The sequence below is a fragment of the Daphnia pulicaria genome, chromosome 7 (genome assembly GCF_021234035.1).
Source record: "Daphnia pulicaria isolate SC F1-1A chromosome 7, SC_F0-13Bv2, whole genome shotgun sequence".
NCBI lineage: Eukaryota > Metazoa > Arthropoda > Branchiopoda > Diplostraca > Daphniidae > Daphnia > Daphnia pulicaria.
Window position 1 is genome coordinate 6,492,354 of NC_060919.1, and position 15,553 is coordinate 6,507,906.

The window sequence follows — 15,553 nt, forward strand, 5'->3', positions numbered from 1 at the left end:
GAGAAGGAATAGAGTAGCGAAGCGGTTCGTTATTCATTTAATCTTTGATTTAATTAGCGAACCGCTTCATAAATAAAATTGGGAATTTCATTAGCCAACCGCTTTGCTATTCAAAAATGTAGAAGGGGATTGTAGGGGGATTATAGTAGCGTGAAGGAGATCGCTATTTTCAAAATGTGTAAGGGGATCTCTAGTAGCGAACGACTTCGCTATTAGCCGCAGGATGGCGCGAGTAGATTGACTACTGAGCCGGTGGTTAGTGAACTACGGAACTACTTCTCTATTGTGGAAAGCTGGTTTCCTGGCGGAGGGGCTAGTAGCGAATTAGTAGTTACGCTATTAAGATTTGCGACCCGCAGACCGTTTTCAGTAGTGAACCTCTTCGCTAATTTTTAATGGGTGACTTGGGCGTGGCCCATACATTACACAGCCCACTTGACAGTCGACATTCGTGCAGGTTGACAGACGTCGTCAATCAGCTGAAGAAGAAGAATCGAAGTTGAAATTTCATAAAATTTTACCATTTTTTTGCTAATGATTTGTTTTCTTCTAACGTCAACGCCTTTATTTTCTCCTTTAATTAGTATAATAACTAACCTATTTATTGTAAAAATTGGTAGAAGAATCAAGTTCATTTCCTACGAATCTGCTACGAATTTTGAAGACTGCTTGCAATTTATCTTCCACCTAACTGGGATTTGTTTTTTATTTTCCATCGAATTAGCATCCGAATTTATTATAGGAAATTCTTAATTGTATTTATATTAAAAACTTTACCTTTTCAGAACAGTACTACGTAGTGTACGACCAACCACCCAAAGCAAAGAAGATAACGGATTCCAATATGAGAGCTGAGGAAGAAAGTAGCACACCTAAATGTGAGGAACATGGTAATCCCCCAAAGAAAAGGAAGATTAAAACCGACTCGTCTTTCAGAGCAGTTGCTACTGCTGCTGCTGCTCCTGTCGACATGTACAAGCGCAAGTGCAAGTTGATGATGCCGATGCCCGAACGGCCGTGGCTGATTCGTGCCGTCAGAACAGGACCATCTAACGGTAAGAATTTTTAATTAAAAAAAAAAGAAACCTTTTGTATCGCTTTTCCGGTCTGCTCAACACCGATAGTCTGTCATCCAGAATCTTAGAAAATTAAGGATAAATGAGATGCACAGGAAGACGTGAGATCCGTTATAATGAAACAAGTTTGTACCCGGTTGTACCGGCAGCTATATAGTATTACATCAAACCAACAGTTTTTCTCTTCTCTTCGAGTGCAAAGGCGAGGAAGATAGGGTGGGTTATGTACTTTATGTTAATTCCTGAATGAATCAGTCGATTTTATGAATGTGTTAGTTGCTTATCTTGTTCGTCACAATGTGTATCAATATTGTAATCTATTATTAATGATATTCGACCATAGGACCCCTTCATAGCCGGCCGTTGGTGGTGCTACTGGATGGCAGGGATTGTTCCATCGAGATGCCCGCACTCAAAGATGTTGCTACAGTGGCCTTTTGTGATGCCCAAAGTATTTACGAAATCCATGAAAAGGTAAACGTCAACAGGTTTTACACGTTTACGACAGACGTGACGACCTGTTCGATTGAATAATGCAAACAGGTTTTGAATGAAGCTGTTGGAGCTCTTATGTGGCACACAATCACGTTGACCAAAGAAGATCTGGAGAAGTTCAAGGTGCTACGAGTAATTGTTCGTATTGGAAGTGGTGTTGATAATATCGATGCTAAAGCTGCTGGCGAATTGGGAATCGCTGTTTGTAATGTGCCCGATTATGGTGTGGAAGAAGTGGCCAATTCGACGCTATGTTTGATCCGGAATCTCTATCAACGTACCTACTGGCTAGCTAATATAGTTCGTGAAGGCAAGAAATTCACTGGCCCCGAACACGCCCGCAAAGCTGCTCAAGGATGCGACAGAATCGGAGACGATACACTCGGCATCGTCGGATTAGGTAAAAATCTATTTTGGAGCCTTTTTTCAATTTCGCTCATTTTTTAATTCCTTCTCTTTGTTCCAGGTCGGATCGGATCAGCTGTAGGCTCGCGGGCTAAAGCCTTTGGATTCAACGTCATTTTTTATGACCCTTATCTCCCTGACGGTATCGAAAGCTCTTTGGAACTGACCCGGGTCTACACCCTACAGGTATACATTTTTTTTTTTTTCAAATCTTCTTGAAACCAAAAAATCTTGAAACTGTTTCACACGTTTGTTTTTAACTTTTCATCCCCTAGGATTTGCTTTTCCAATCAGATTGTGTGTCTCTCCACTGCACCCTGAATGAGCACAACCACCATTTGATCAATGAATACACCATCAAACAGATGAAACCAGGCGCCTTTTTAGTCAACACGGCTCGAGGCGGCCTCGTCGACGAATTTGCTTTGGCTCAGGCTCTTAAATTCAGAAACATTAGAGCGGCCGCTCTCGATGTTGAAGTCTACAACGTGTTCCAAGGTAGAATTAATTAATCAAACGAGCGACTTAATTGGCAACATTTTATGAACTGTGTTTTATATTGTGGTTTTCTTCGACTCTTGTTTAAGGTCCTTTGAAAGAAGTTGCCAATTTGATTTGCACTCCACACGCCTCTTTCTACTCGGACGTGGCCTCGACCAATCTCCGGGAAATGGCAGCAGCGGAAATCCGCCGGGCTATCGTTGGTCGCATCCCCGATTCTTTGCGTAACTGCATCAACAAGGTATTTCTGGCTCTCCTTTCGTAATTCGGCATTGTTTTCATATTTTTCTTTTGCCTGCTGTCTCACAGGAATATTTTCTCGTATCAGGACCCACATAGTACATCGTCTGCCTATGAATCTTTGGGTGCTCCTGGGAGCGGACCCGGAGGTCTTCCCTCTCTTCTGGCTGGATTGAATGGTACCATTCCAGGCGTACCTATTCAACCGGCCCATAATTCCGCTCCTGTTGGTCCGTCATTGTGACATGGCATGACTAACTATACATTTTTGTCCATGGCATTAAAATATAAAAGGTATTAAAAAGGAGTAATATATAATATGAGGAGTCAATTTTAATTATGTACATTAAAAAAGGAGTAACATATAATACATTCTTATCGCCCTAATGGTCGTTCTCAAAATCCAAGTAATTTATTTATTTATCTTTCGCATTGCTAGCTCATCATTGATTTTACGAAATAGTGTCCATTATTACAAGTTCGTTTTTGTGAGTTGTTTCTCAACAATAATTGTCTAAAACATACTAGTTAAATTTATAATGGAATTAAACGAATTTGGCATCACAGAAAAGTCGATCAAGCGTCGATAAAAATGTTAACAAGAAAACCCAGGCTTAAGTCTAGATGTGGTGCGGTAATTTTATTTAATCTGTTTATTCTATATGGAGGAAATTGACATCGCTGTCGGACGACGTTATTTTTTCCCTTGTGACATTTGTTCATTGACTATAGTTAGTTCATTTGTTTCAAAGATTGTTCTCAAAAATGATTGTGATGGTCATTTTATGGATACATATAAGAAATTCTTTATAGGTACATTTAGTTTTCTTTACGTATCGTGTTCGTGTATTATATTTAAAGATAAAATATGTAATCTAAATTTTTAGGCCCCACCCTCTGTAGGTATACAATGCTGTCACTGCAGATACAAATGCAAGTGTATACATGTTTCGGGGTTAGTTGATTCCCGTCAGCTGGAAGTAGAGAAGCTGAAACGCCATTGTAGTTTTCTCTCCATTTTTCTTCCGCCGAATTGAATCAGTAGAGTAAAAACAAAAAAGTACATTTCTACGATGGATTCGCCAGACATCGACAGCAACGAAACCGTCCAACATCAGTCGACTATCGAACAGGTTGTCGCCGAAAATGTCCAGCAGCAACTACAACCGTCTGGAAACCCAAACGAATCGATAATAGCGCTAGAAATTGTTCCCGATAAAACATCAAACGAGCCAGCGCTATCCTCGAGAACTTCTTCTGTCGTAGGTGACCAAACTCAACCCGTGCCGACCGATGAAGAAACCGTCGATCATGAACCAAAGGTTGATCTAGAGAAAGACAAGCTGTCTGTTTCGACCGAAGACTTGACTGTATCGCTTCCTACCAAAGACAAGCCGGAAGACCAGATCAGCTGTGAGCCATCATCATCGTCGTCAACCACTTCGTCGTCGATCGCAACTGCGGAAGAATTCAAGCAAATGTCTAGACGCCAACTCGCCACCGTCCTAATCCTGTGCTTTGTCAATCTTTTAAAGTACATGGATAGGTTCACTATCGCAGGTACGCGTGTGTAAATGACACCCCACATTTATCTCGTCTTATTATAGTCACATCGGTTATTTACTGACGCATAATCCCATCGTCTCGATTTGCAATCGATTTTTTAACTATTTTATATAAACCAACAATGGTGGATATCAGGGATCCTGCCGGAGATCCAGTGCTTTTTTGGAATCAGCGATGCGCAAGGTGGATTACTGTCGACGGCTTTCGTGGTGTCCTACATGCTTTTCTATTATTACTATATATTAGTATTACCAAAATTGTTTGATGCAACAATTTTCGCATATCTTAATTTTATTTTTCATTTCTTCACGCAGGATCATCATGGGATGTGGAATCATTTTCTGGGGTCTTTCCAATTTAGGTAGGTTCGTTATTTAGATTTATTTAGATTTATTTATTAATTTTTATTCGTTATTTTGATTTAGCCGGTTCGTTTACGGAAACCTACAGTCTCTTTCTGACGCCGAGGATTTTAGTTGGCATCGGTGAGTCCATGTTTTCCACCGTTTCGTCGACTATCATTATTTCCGACGTGTGCGTCGGTGACACTCGGTCAAAATTCCTCATCCTTTATTATTTCGCCATTCCGGTTGGAAGGTAAAGTCTATTATTATTTATTTGATTTGACAGTTGCGTAATGGCTGTCATATAAACGTGTACTAATAAAGCGATGAATTGTAAAGCGGTCTAGGATTTATTGTCGGTGCAGCGATGGCCAGCGCTTTCGGTTCCTGGCAGTGGGGTCTCCGTGTTACACCTTTCTTAGGCCTTATCGCCGTCCTGTTGATCTTCTTTATCGTCCAAGAGCCGCCGAGAGGTGAAGCCGAAGGATCTACTTTATCCCCGACAACTTATTGGGACGATCTCAAATATCTGCAAAAAGTAAGATCATCACTCCAATTTAAAAAAAAAAAGAAAAACTAATTAATCAGAAGATAATTATGAATTAGTAAAAGTTACATACTGTCAACCGCGAGCTGCACGCTCACCACCTATGTCTCGGGAGCGCTGGCCTGGTGGGGTCCAAAATTCATTACATTGGGACAAGCCTCCGGACAAGGATTAGACATGTCTTATACCAGGTAATTTATACCTTTAAATTAAGAAAAATCATCTGTCCTGTGATTATCATTACAAATATCTTTGGTAAAGGGTGTCTTTAGTCGTCGGCTTTGAAGCAGCTTTAGCCGGAGTGGTGGGCGTTGCTTCCGGATCTTTGGTCGGACAGAAATTGAGAAAACGCTTTCCGACTGCCGACGCCCAAGTTTGCGCTTGGAGTATGTTCATTTGAGCCCCGCTACTCTATTGGGGCTGCTATATCGCGACCGGCCCTCCAGTGCCGTTGTACATCGTCCTCTTCTTCGGCCAGTGGTTCCTCAACGTTAGCTGGTTCGATATTATTTTGGAATCCTTTTCCTAATGACTCTTTTATTCAGATTATTTAAAATTTGATTTTAGGGCTCCCGTTGGTGACATCCTCATGGTATAGTTTGAATCATCGTTATTATATTTGATCAGCGAATGACTTGATTGAATTATTTTCCTTTTTCCTATTTTACTGCGTAGTATGTCGTCATTCCTACGAGACGTTCGACGGCCGAAGCTTTTTCTATCCTCATTTCCCATGCATTAGGTGATGCCGGATCTCCGTATATAGTCGGGCTGGTAGAATACAAATAATTTAGAATGAAAAATGAAAGAGTTTTCTAAATATTCCTTCCTTATAGGTATCAGACAGCTTTAAAAAGTCGTTGACTGCTGCGGCTGAATCGAAAACTTATTTATCGAATGATTACTACGACGGAGCGATGGTCTTGGATCAATCCTCTTCAAGTAATAATTGTTCCGGTTCATCGTTCATCGATCCGGAAACGGTCGACATTGATTTTCGGGCTCTACAATACTCGTTGTTCATCACGACAATCGTCGCAGCCCTGAGCGCCTATTTTTTCTTCCTGAACGCTTGGTATATTAGATTTTCACGTTTTCATCATTTATTAAAATATTGTTTCAAAATTGGTTGTTTTCCTATTTCAGGTACATCGTCGAAGAAAAAAGCCGCTGTCGCAAAAGCTGTGATGGGTAAAACAAGAATGTTTAATTTACGAATTTTTAAATTTGATCTACTAAACTTTTATTTTGATTACTATACTCCCAGAAAACGAAGAATTGATGCGAAAAAATCGAAAAGCAAGATTCGGCTAACACTAAATCGGAATTGTCGGGAGTGTGAAACATTGGTTCAAGATATTCAAAAGATTTAAGAAATTAAAATAAGAAAAGAGTCGCATTTTGAACTAAGCGATCCTGTACGTGTTTAAATGAGTGTGTCTGTATTTTCCTAAAAGCTTTGAGTCAATGTAATAAAGGTTTTACTGTTAAATAAGGGCTATTCAAAAAATTGAAATCACATTTTGGTATTAACCAATTCGCTGAATAAAAGAAAATAAACAACACATGGAAAGTGTTCAAATGTGAAATTATTTGGAATAGATAAAAGTGAGCGTGAAAGTTCTCAGTGCTTCAGATGTTCTCCACGCCTTTCATTTAATATTCGTGACGAAATAATTCATATGCATATTTGTTGTAACTTTTAAACAGAATATAAATTTTAAATAAATTATTAGAAAGATTTTTGTATTTGAAAAAAAGTTTTGCAGGTGAACATATTTGAACCAATGACATGTTTGTAATTCAAATAATACCCTTCACTGGGCGTCTTTTATTAGACAAAAGAAATTATTGAAAATATGAGCGAAACGTTATCGGATTGGGTCTGTTGAGGAACAATCTGCATGCAACGGATCGGGTTTCTTAATTTTTTAAATATCTTATATTGGGGAGGTAGCAGTAGCAGTAGCAGTTCGAACCCGCATTTAACTGCCAACCTCCCTGAAGCCGTCACCGCGAGTTCCGAACTAGTAACTGCCACCCTGGCGACCAGATTCGACAACGCCGACGCAATTCACTGACCCCTCTCCCATGGGTACGCGCCACCCCCCGCTCGACCCCCTTTCTGGCCGGCGTGGGCTGCGCGTCAGCCCCGTAAAACTCGAAACTTTAAACGCGTTTTACGGGCACTCCCGCTCATTTGCACACCCTAAATCCTATATTAAAAATGATCAGCGTGAAAAGATCTACAACCCTGTATTAATCGTTTTTCGACATCAGAAAACCTGTCTTGCTAGGGAAGAGCCCAAATTTGTCATCGGCTACTTAAAGTTTATAATTTATAGTCGATTAGTTCGTAGTTGTAATACGATTTTTCAGACAAGGAAGGATTGTTTACGTTTCTACTAAAAGTTTGTTGTTTTTTTGTTGTTTGTTTTTTTTTTTACGTTTCTCAATTCTTCACACCTAAACTAACCACCTAACCCCCAGGTTGAAATGAGTCCTAACAGCAAATACGTGAAGTACATGGCTCAAAAGGAAAAATTCCAGGGTTTAGAAAATTTAAAGGTAGTATCTTGAAAACTATTAAAACTTTAAACTTTAAACTTAACTTATTACCTTTACAGTTAAAATTGGATGGATTGCGAGCAAAGAAGGAAACAGGAGAAAAGTTAAATGACGAAGAAGAAAGAATGCTGCACGAGTATGATTTTGTAGTTATCCAATTGGAAACAATGAAGGAATTGTTGGAAGCCTTCGAGGAAAAAGAAATGGCTGCTAAAGATATGGTAAATATAAAAAATTTAGATCTATTTGCTCAACTTTTGCAGAGATTTAGTGGACGATAAAGTTTGAGCTTCATGGCTGTAATATCTTCAATGTGGTTTTGTTGCAGGCAGCTGGTGACAGGTGTGATCGAGTCCAGTTGAGCTGTTTTTTTACTTTTGAAGATCCATTTGCTCAACTGTTGCAGAGATCTAGTGCAAGAAAAAAGTTTGAGCTTCATGGATGTGTTATCATTAATGTGGTTTTCTTGAAGCTAGCAGATTTGGAAACCATGCTGTCCAGCATGGTTTCCATATTCCAGAAGCTTTTAACATTTAGCATGTGCAACAATTAAACATTTAAAGGTGTCTTTGTGTTTGCGTGAGTGAGTGCCCGTCGTGAAATATTGTTTTTTTTGTTCACGTGAACGACTAAACGTGCCTCGAAAATTCACGGAACCCAGTGTGACATTGCCGAATTGATTTTTCCAAATTATCGCGCCATTGGAGAAGAAGACATGGGAGGCCTCATTAGTCGAATCAACGGTAACGACTAACCTAACCTAACCTCACCTAACCTCACCTAACCTAACCTAACCTAACCTAACCTAACCTAACTTTTAACTAAACTGGACAAAACCTAATCAATCTTTTTCTTTTCAGATTAATTTGAAGGAGAAAGGTGATCTGAAAGAGGAAAAAGATTCAATGAAGAAAGAAGACCCAATCCAACCAATCAAAGTGAATTCTGCGATGAACTACGTCAACTTGGCGCAGATCACAGATGTGTTTCGTGCAGTTGTTCCAGTCTTCAAACAAATCAAATCTGGAACCGTAGATATCATCGACACTATTCTTAATTCATTTTTGTTGGGATTCAGCGGCCTCTATATTGTCATGATCATTGTTCTGATTTTTACAAATTTGGACAATGAGAAAAACCGTTTCAAAGTTAAATGTTTCTGTATTTTGATCGGTGTTTTTGCAACACTTGTAAACGGTTTTTTCATTATAAAAAGTAATTTGTGAATTTTCTGTTGCGATTTATCGACCTGGCAACCCTTTCTTAATACAAGAAAATCTTAATACAACATTCATAACCCTGCGTCCTTTTGTTTTTTTCAAGTAGAACTTTAATCAAAGTAGAAGTTTTGTAAAAAAGAAATTGTGTAAAAGTTTCCCGAAGGGATTTAGGGCGAGGCATTTTGGGGTTGGTGGGGTTGGAGGAAAAACGAATGAAATTCGCCTGCTAAGCTCAATAGATGGCTTTGGAGATGAATGAAATTCGCCTGCCAAGCGCAATAGATGGATTTTGTCTTTGAATAAATTAAACTTACGGAACAAAGAATTAATTATGGAAAGAATCTTACAGATAAATAACTATGAATAAAAATATGTTGTGTATGTCTTCATGGTATAGCATTTCATTTTTTGTCAGAAAAGTTATATTATTAAAATGATTTTTGAATTAAACGGCAGCTATGATTTCAATGTTGTAAATCCAAGCAGACGATGAAACCAAAATAAACAGTAAAATTATCCATTTTTCCATGACGTGTGAAATAAGACTTGACTTCGGATTTTCCATCGTACGAAATGTCGCGTCGAAGTGGTTGGAGTACAAAGAAATTTAAAGAACTAGAAGTATCAAATCCACAAGATTTAATTGCTAGGGTAATGGAATAAATTATTTTTGTTTTTTTTTATTACCATTTTTTTAAACATCCAATTTGATAAATGTTTTATGGAAAACAGGAAACAATATCGAAAAGGTGTTATACTTCAAAAAAAAATTGTAACCTCGCAAAATAGTGAATTGTTAGATAGGTAAGATACGAAGGATTATAGTAGTTGTTATTTAGATTCCTTTATATGACAGTTTTATTTTATCATAGTTCAATGTTGAGAGGTGAATCGATAGAACCATTGGTACCCAATCTTGTCATAGTGCAGCCTGTTAAAAGGTATTCATGAATATTCTATGTAATTCTAGTAACATAACTTAAATGTAACATATTTCTTGTTCTCCTATAGCTCTTTATGTAATTCTAGGATTGAGAAAAATGAATCGATTGAATATGAAGCAATGTCAAGTTATGGTTTTGAGAACAAGAGTGGGAAAGAAGTCTGGATGCAGGCGTTTGCAAAGCTAAGAAATATGGTGGTGATATTTCTATTTTGGATTTTTTTGGTGATCAAAGGTAAGAAATAATGAGCAAAACTAAAAATATATATAGTTAATACATCTATTTCATTCTATTTGTTACTGTATTTTTGTAGAATGGAAAACGAGCCAGAAGAGACTCCTCTGGAAAGCGAATGATGCAAATCGCCAGTGAATTGGAGGAAATGAAGTACGAATCGTCCATGGAAATTACGGAAAATACCCGCACCATCATCTCCTGTGCCTTGGGGAAAGTCTATGACAACATGTACTACGACTTAATTAAAGAACGTTTCAGTGCAAAGATTGAAGATTTTATCCAGTAAGTTATTTTCTCTTTGAATAAAAATCACAAGCTTGATTCCCGTCTTTTTTTTTGTAAACAGCGAACAATTGCAAACTCCTGGGATGGATAGCAAAGTTCGAGTGGTGGTGGCAGTGACGACGCTACTTCTGGGACCTCTAGATGTTGGTAGTTCTATTATTGGCTAAGAAGGTGTCTTGGAAATGATCCTCGTCATGGCAAACAGTGGTGAATTCCTCATGCAGGTGAGAAACCTTTTTCATAATTGATTTCTTAATCCGAGAGTTTACCGTCTTTTTTTAGCGTGTCGTCTCACGGAGAGTTTGGTATGCATTTGCATTTATTAAACAACACCTCGACCTCGAGTATTGCTTATGACCTAACTTGTTGTCTCGCAGGTTAAAAGTTCCAGCGCTTCATCAAAGCTCACCATTGCACGCTTCTAAATATTGTAAATGTGAGTTTGATTGAATGCGCCGTTTTTTTCTTTCTTTACAGTTTACACCTTTACTACAAAACCACACTTTACAAAAAAAAAAAAGCCCTTCGGGAACCTCTCCAAGGAGCAAAGCGCATTGGTAGAAATAGAACTTTTGTCAACGTAGAACGTTTATCAAAGGTTCAGTCTGTTGGATTCCATCTGGCGGTCAAGAAAGAGTTCCTTACCGATAGATGGCTCTGGCTTGATGTAAAGAAAAACAAAACAAAGATTGATATTACTGTCATGATCGATCTGTTCGTTTGTTATTTTTTTGAATAACAGTATTGTTTTTAATCCTCGCTAGTTTAAATTCAAAATGTTGTGCTTATTACTAGTCAATATAAATGGGGAATTCGCTAAAATGATTCCAGCTTGTAAATCCTTCGGCGTTTTGCAGATTTCCAAAGACAACAACACAAGCGCTGCAATCTTGTGAATTTCACTAGTACAAACCTTCTGCAATTTACAATGAGGAAATTAAAAGCCTCTTGTTATATTTTATTCTCAATGTTTTTCATATTTCATTATTGCCAAACATCACAGCAGACTGCTGGTAATGCTTTAACAACTGAAACAAAAGAGACGAAAGAAGATGATAAATCAAATGAATGGAAAATCCCTTCCCAAACAGGTAAACTGGTATCTTAATAATTCATCTTTTATTAACAAGTTCCATTCATTACATATTCTTTCTGAATTATTAAAAAAAAAATGTTTTCTAGAGAAAAACAATGATGTCATTGAACTCAGAAGCTCTCCTTTTCCAGATGATACTCAAGCCTTGCCAACAATCCGACCTCAAATACCCATTGCCAAACCAAATTTTCCAAGAGTGGCTGTACCATTTGTCATTGCTATGTGGGTGTTTGGCACATGCATCATGAAATTAAGTAATCACATAAACTAACTAAAGTACATGGAGCATTATTTCACTTGGGTGCTGCTAACCTTGCTATCTACTTCCATGTTTTATCAGTACTCAGTGGTTGGCCAAAACTTCTCACTGTAGTTCCTGAATCCTGCTGTTTGATCCTTACCGGTATTTTTGTGGGGATCATCTTCTACATAACAAACACTACTGTTTTGTCACCACTGTCGTCAACCATCTTCTTCTTCTGTATGTTGCCTCCTATCATATTTGATGCCGGCTTCTTTATGCCGAACAGGCCATTTTTCGACCACCTTGGCACTATTCTCCTCTTTGCCGTCATGGGAACTATTTTTAACACCGTTTGCATCGGTAAGATTTGTAAAAAAAAGAAAGTCGAAAGTATAATTTTATTTATACAATTAATTATCTTATGTGTTTCATTAAAAGGTATTAGTCTTTGGGCATGCGGTTTGTCTGGTCTCTATGGTTTCCAAATCTCCCTTCTAGAAACCCTAATTTTTTCAGCTCTTATATCTGCCGTCGATCCTGTTGCAGTGTTGGCCGTTTTTGAGGAAATTCACGTAGACAAAGTGCTCTACATTATCGTCTTTGGAGAGTCTTTACTTAACGACGCTGTTACTGTGGTACGAATATTTCATTGTTAAAATCTGATGACGCTATCATATCCTTATTTAGGTTCTCTATAACATGTGTGACTCTTACATCTCTCTTGGGCCAGAGAACATTGAAGCTAGTGACGTCTTATCCGGTTTCGCCTCTTTCGTAGTCGTGGCTTTGGGCGGAACAATGATAGGCATCTTTTGGGGTTTCTTGACCGGGTTTGTCACCAAGTATACTCACCGTGTTCTCGTTATCGAGCCAATTTTTATTTTTATTATGAGCTATGTAGCTTATGTGAACGCAGAAGCGTTCCAAATGTCCGGAATTCTTTCGTAAGTCATTCGTCAAGTTTGAATTTCGGTTATTTTGTTAATAATTGCCCGGAAATTAATCTTTTACCAGAATAATGTTTTGTGGAATAACCATGAAGAATTACGTTGCAGAGAACGTGTCAACTACGTCACTTACCACAGTTAAATGTGGTTTGAAAGTGCTTAGCAATGGTTCCGAATCCATTATATTCATGTTTTTAGGCATCAGTACCGTCAATGATTATCACGAATGGAACACTGCCTTCATTGGACTTACTATTTTTTTCTGTTCGCTGTACAGAGCTCTTGGTAATAATAATTTCCCTACATGTTCATCTTCATAATTCTACAGATCAAATTTATCTTTGCAGGCGTTGTGCTATTGACAGAAATCGCCAACTACTTCCGTCTTCATCAGCTGAATAGGGTGGAAAAATTTGTCATGTCTTACGGCGGGTTGCGTGGGGCAATCGCTTTCGCTTTAGTCCTTCTCATCGACCCGAAACGCATCCCTCACCAACCGCTTTTTGTTACCGCAACAATATCTGTTGTATTTTTCACGGTGTTTGTTCAGGTATGTGAATCAAGATGAATTTATCCATTTCTGCTTTCTTACAAATGAATTTTTATCAAAGGGTATCACTATGAAACCGCTCGTAGAATTTCTTAAAGTAAAACGCGAAGAAAATCAAGAGAAAACAATGAACGAACGTCTTCACGAAAAGGTATTTTACTATTAATTAATTATTATTTTTTTTTTAAAACTCACCAGTTTACTAATTTCAATAGATGCTTGATTATACTATGGCCGGAGTCGTCGATATTTTGAATCAATTGAGTAGTAATAAAGTTCGCGATAAGTGAGATTATATCCCTTTTTTGTAGATTATAGAATGTAGCACAGTTACAGCTTGATTAATCATATATATGTTTTAACAAAGATTCAAACAGTTTGACTACGCCTACATTCGTCCTTATTTGATTCGGGAAAAGAAACACCACGAACCCAAAATCCTGGAAACATACTCGAAGTTGACTATGCAAGATGCAGTAGAGTTTGCCCGTCGCAATCCTTCTAGCTGGACCGTACAAGGCACAAATTCTTTTGCCAGTTTTTTCAGGAACGATACTACCGCAAACTTTCTGCCTTCAAAGTAAACATGATGCGCTTACAATTACAAACATTTAAATATTTTTGAAATTATTTCTGTTTCTCCATATTTTCGACATTAGTGAAGGTGAAATCAACCTTGATTTTGGAGAACTCAATTTTAAACCATCCACGAAGGATCTCTGGGATGCCGAGACTCATCATATGCTTCCCGACGCCGTTTGCATGTCCCATCGAAGCAAAGTAATAATGAGCAGTTATTTTATGAAAAAAAAGAGCTAATTGACGTGTCTTTTGGAATCATCATGGTTTATTCTAATTACTATTTAATTTCATGATCTATAAGTGTGTCGCCGGGCATTCAACCTCCTCGAGTCATATTTCGAGAAATAATTCTAAACGAAAGAGAGTTTCCGGATCTGAAGCAGTTAATATTAATAAACATCGAGTGGAGAAACAGACTTCATGCGAGGTATTTTTTTTTTTTTTTTTGAATTAATATTACAGCAAGCAAAATAACGTTGACAAAATAAAATTTGGCAGCAACAGCAACACACACAACATGAAATGAGAAATCGGCGACAAGGAGTTCCGGCAGATGTTTTAGATAATGAAAGAGGACTATCTTACGTTAAAAGCAGTAAACTAATTTATTACTTTAATTTTTCCGGCACTTACCTAGCTAATGTTGATTTTTAAATTTAAACATTATTTTTCAGATATTAATGAAGTTAAAAAGGAGGAAAAAATTGAAATTGATTACGAAGAGGAAGGAGGAATTTCGTTCGTTGTTTATCCACAAACTTGTAAACACTAAACACCATTAAGATATGTTACTATTTAATATACATAATGTTATTACGCTTAAAAATCATAGATGAAGATTCAAAATCTGTGGAGATTTCAGCGGTTATTGAAATGCCTCTTCCCTGGAAAACAGACCTTGGTTCACCTCAACAAAGACCCAAGGAATTCTTCCATGACATCTAAAATTTCCTAGCGTATCCCCATTTTATTCCATATATTAGTAATATAAAGTGATAGAACTTTAGGCTACCGTGAAAATAACGTGTTCTTCAAACCAACCTTAAATAAATTTTGCGTTACTTTTTTTCATAGCTAAAACAACTAGCATAGCTATAATAATTGAGGAGCTGACTACTTTTTACGACTTTTGGTTTTCAAATGATCTTAAGCCGTCTTTCATAAAGAAAATATAGACTTTTACGCTGCGTATATCGCTTAGGGTCATAGGATAGCGTTAGTTGAATATAGTTGATAGATATTTTAATAATTTGTGCGTTATTGGCTACTTCCGGTTTTTAAATGAGTCAGTAGTGCAGTAAATATTTAATTAACGCACAAAAGAACCACATATTCGTGATTGTCGTCAAATTTGGGGTCGATTTCATGTTTTTTTATTGCGTACTCATGGGACCGGTATACCCCAAATTCGTCCAAAATCGAGATTTTTTCCTGAACTATAATAGTTTAGGAAATTTTCCTGAACTATAATAGTGTAGGAAATTTTCCTGAACTATAATAGTTCAGGAAAATTCCCGAATTTGACCAATCCCGGATTTCTATTAAATTACATGAAATCGACCTCAAATTTCACGGAGAATTTCTTTTCGAACAATCTAGCAATGAAGAAAAAAACTTTTAGCTCTCCGACTTTACCAAAACCACAACAAACTCGGCAAACAGACTACGGAACGATATCAAACGTATTTTTTTTTTTATGTATAACC

General features: G+C 37.6%; 2 protein-coding genes, 1 long non-coding RNA gene and 1 pseudogene across 7 annotated transcripts; all 4 read left to right on the forward strand.

The window, feature by feature from the left end:
- The first annotated feature begins 479 nt into the window (after positions 1–479).
- On the forward strand, positions 480–3,166 carry LOC124349288 (annotated as a pseudogene).
- Positions 3,167–3,368: 202 nt separating this feature from the next.
- LOC124349301 lies at positions 3,369–5,766 on the forward strand. Of its 4 annotated transcripts, none has more exons than XR_006920262.1 (9): positions 3,369–4,039; positions 4,107–4,277; positions 4,419–4,528; positions 4,598–4,644; positions 4,709–4,880; positions 4,967–5,165; positions 5,234–5,365; positions 5,436–5,672; positions 5,742–5,766. XR_006920262.1 is itself a non-coding variant. In XM_046799783.1 (8 exons), exons 1-4 carry the CDS (start codon positions 3,791–3,793, stop codon positions 4,770–4,772), a joined length of 708 nt encoding a protein of 235 aa, XP_046655739.1. In that variant the 5' UTR covers positions 3,369–3,790; the 3' UTR covers positions 4,773–4,880; positions 4,967–5,165; positions 5,234–5,365; positions 5,436–5,672; positions 5,742–5,766. The 4 variants fall into 4 exon arrangements, 1 of the variants encoding a protein (XP_046655739.1); XR_006920261.1 differs by having other exon boundaries at positions 3,369–3,530; positions 3,605–4,277; XR_006920260.1 differs by having other exon boundaries at positions 3,369–4,277; positions 4,598–4,648.
- Positions 5,767–9,484: 3,718 nt separating this feature from the next.
- LOC124349312 lies at positions 9,485–10,674 on the forward strand. The gene is made up of 6 exons (XR_006920264.1): positions 9,485–9,613; positions 9,695–9,766; positions 9,835–9,903; positions 9,974–10,140; positions 10,220–10,425; positions 10,490–10,674. It is a non-coding gene; the product is annotated as an uncharacterized LOC124349312 (long non-coding RNA).
- A 411-nt stretch (positions 10,675–11,085) lies between these two features.
- On the forward strand, positions 11,086–14,918 carry LOC124349277 (probable Na(+)/H(+) antiporter nhx-9). 2 transcript variants are annotated; one of them, XM_046799752.1, is made up of 15 exons: positions 11,086–11,519; positions 11,611–11,778; positions 11,865–12,128; positions 12,207–12,403; positions 12,456–12,712; positions 12,783–13,000; positions 13,063–13,265; positions 13,327–13,416; positions 13,481–13,551; positions 13,633–13,845; positions 13,925–14,045; positions 14,149–14,274; positions 14,346–14,442; positions 14,522–14,608; positions 14,680–14,918. In XM_046799752.1, exons 1-15 carry the CDS (start codon positions 11,357–11,359, stop codon positions 14,790–14,792), a joined length of 2,388 nt encoding a protein of 795 aa, XP_046655708.1. In that variant the 5' UTR covers positions 11,086–11,356; the 3' UTR covers positions 14,793–14,918. The 2 variants fall into 2 exon arrangements, with proteins under 2 accessions (XP_046655708.1, XP_046655709.1); XM_046799753.1 differs by having other exon boundaries at positions 14,352–14,442.
- The last annotated feature ends 635 nt before the right edge of the window (positions 14,919–15,553 follow it).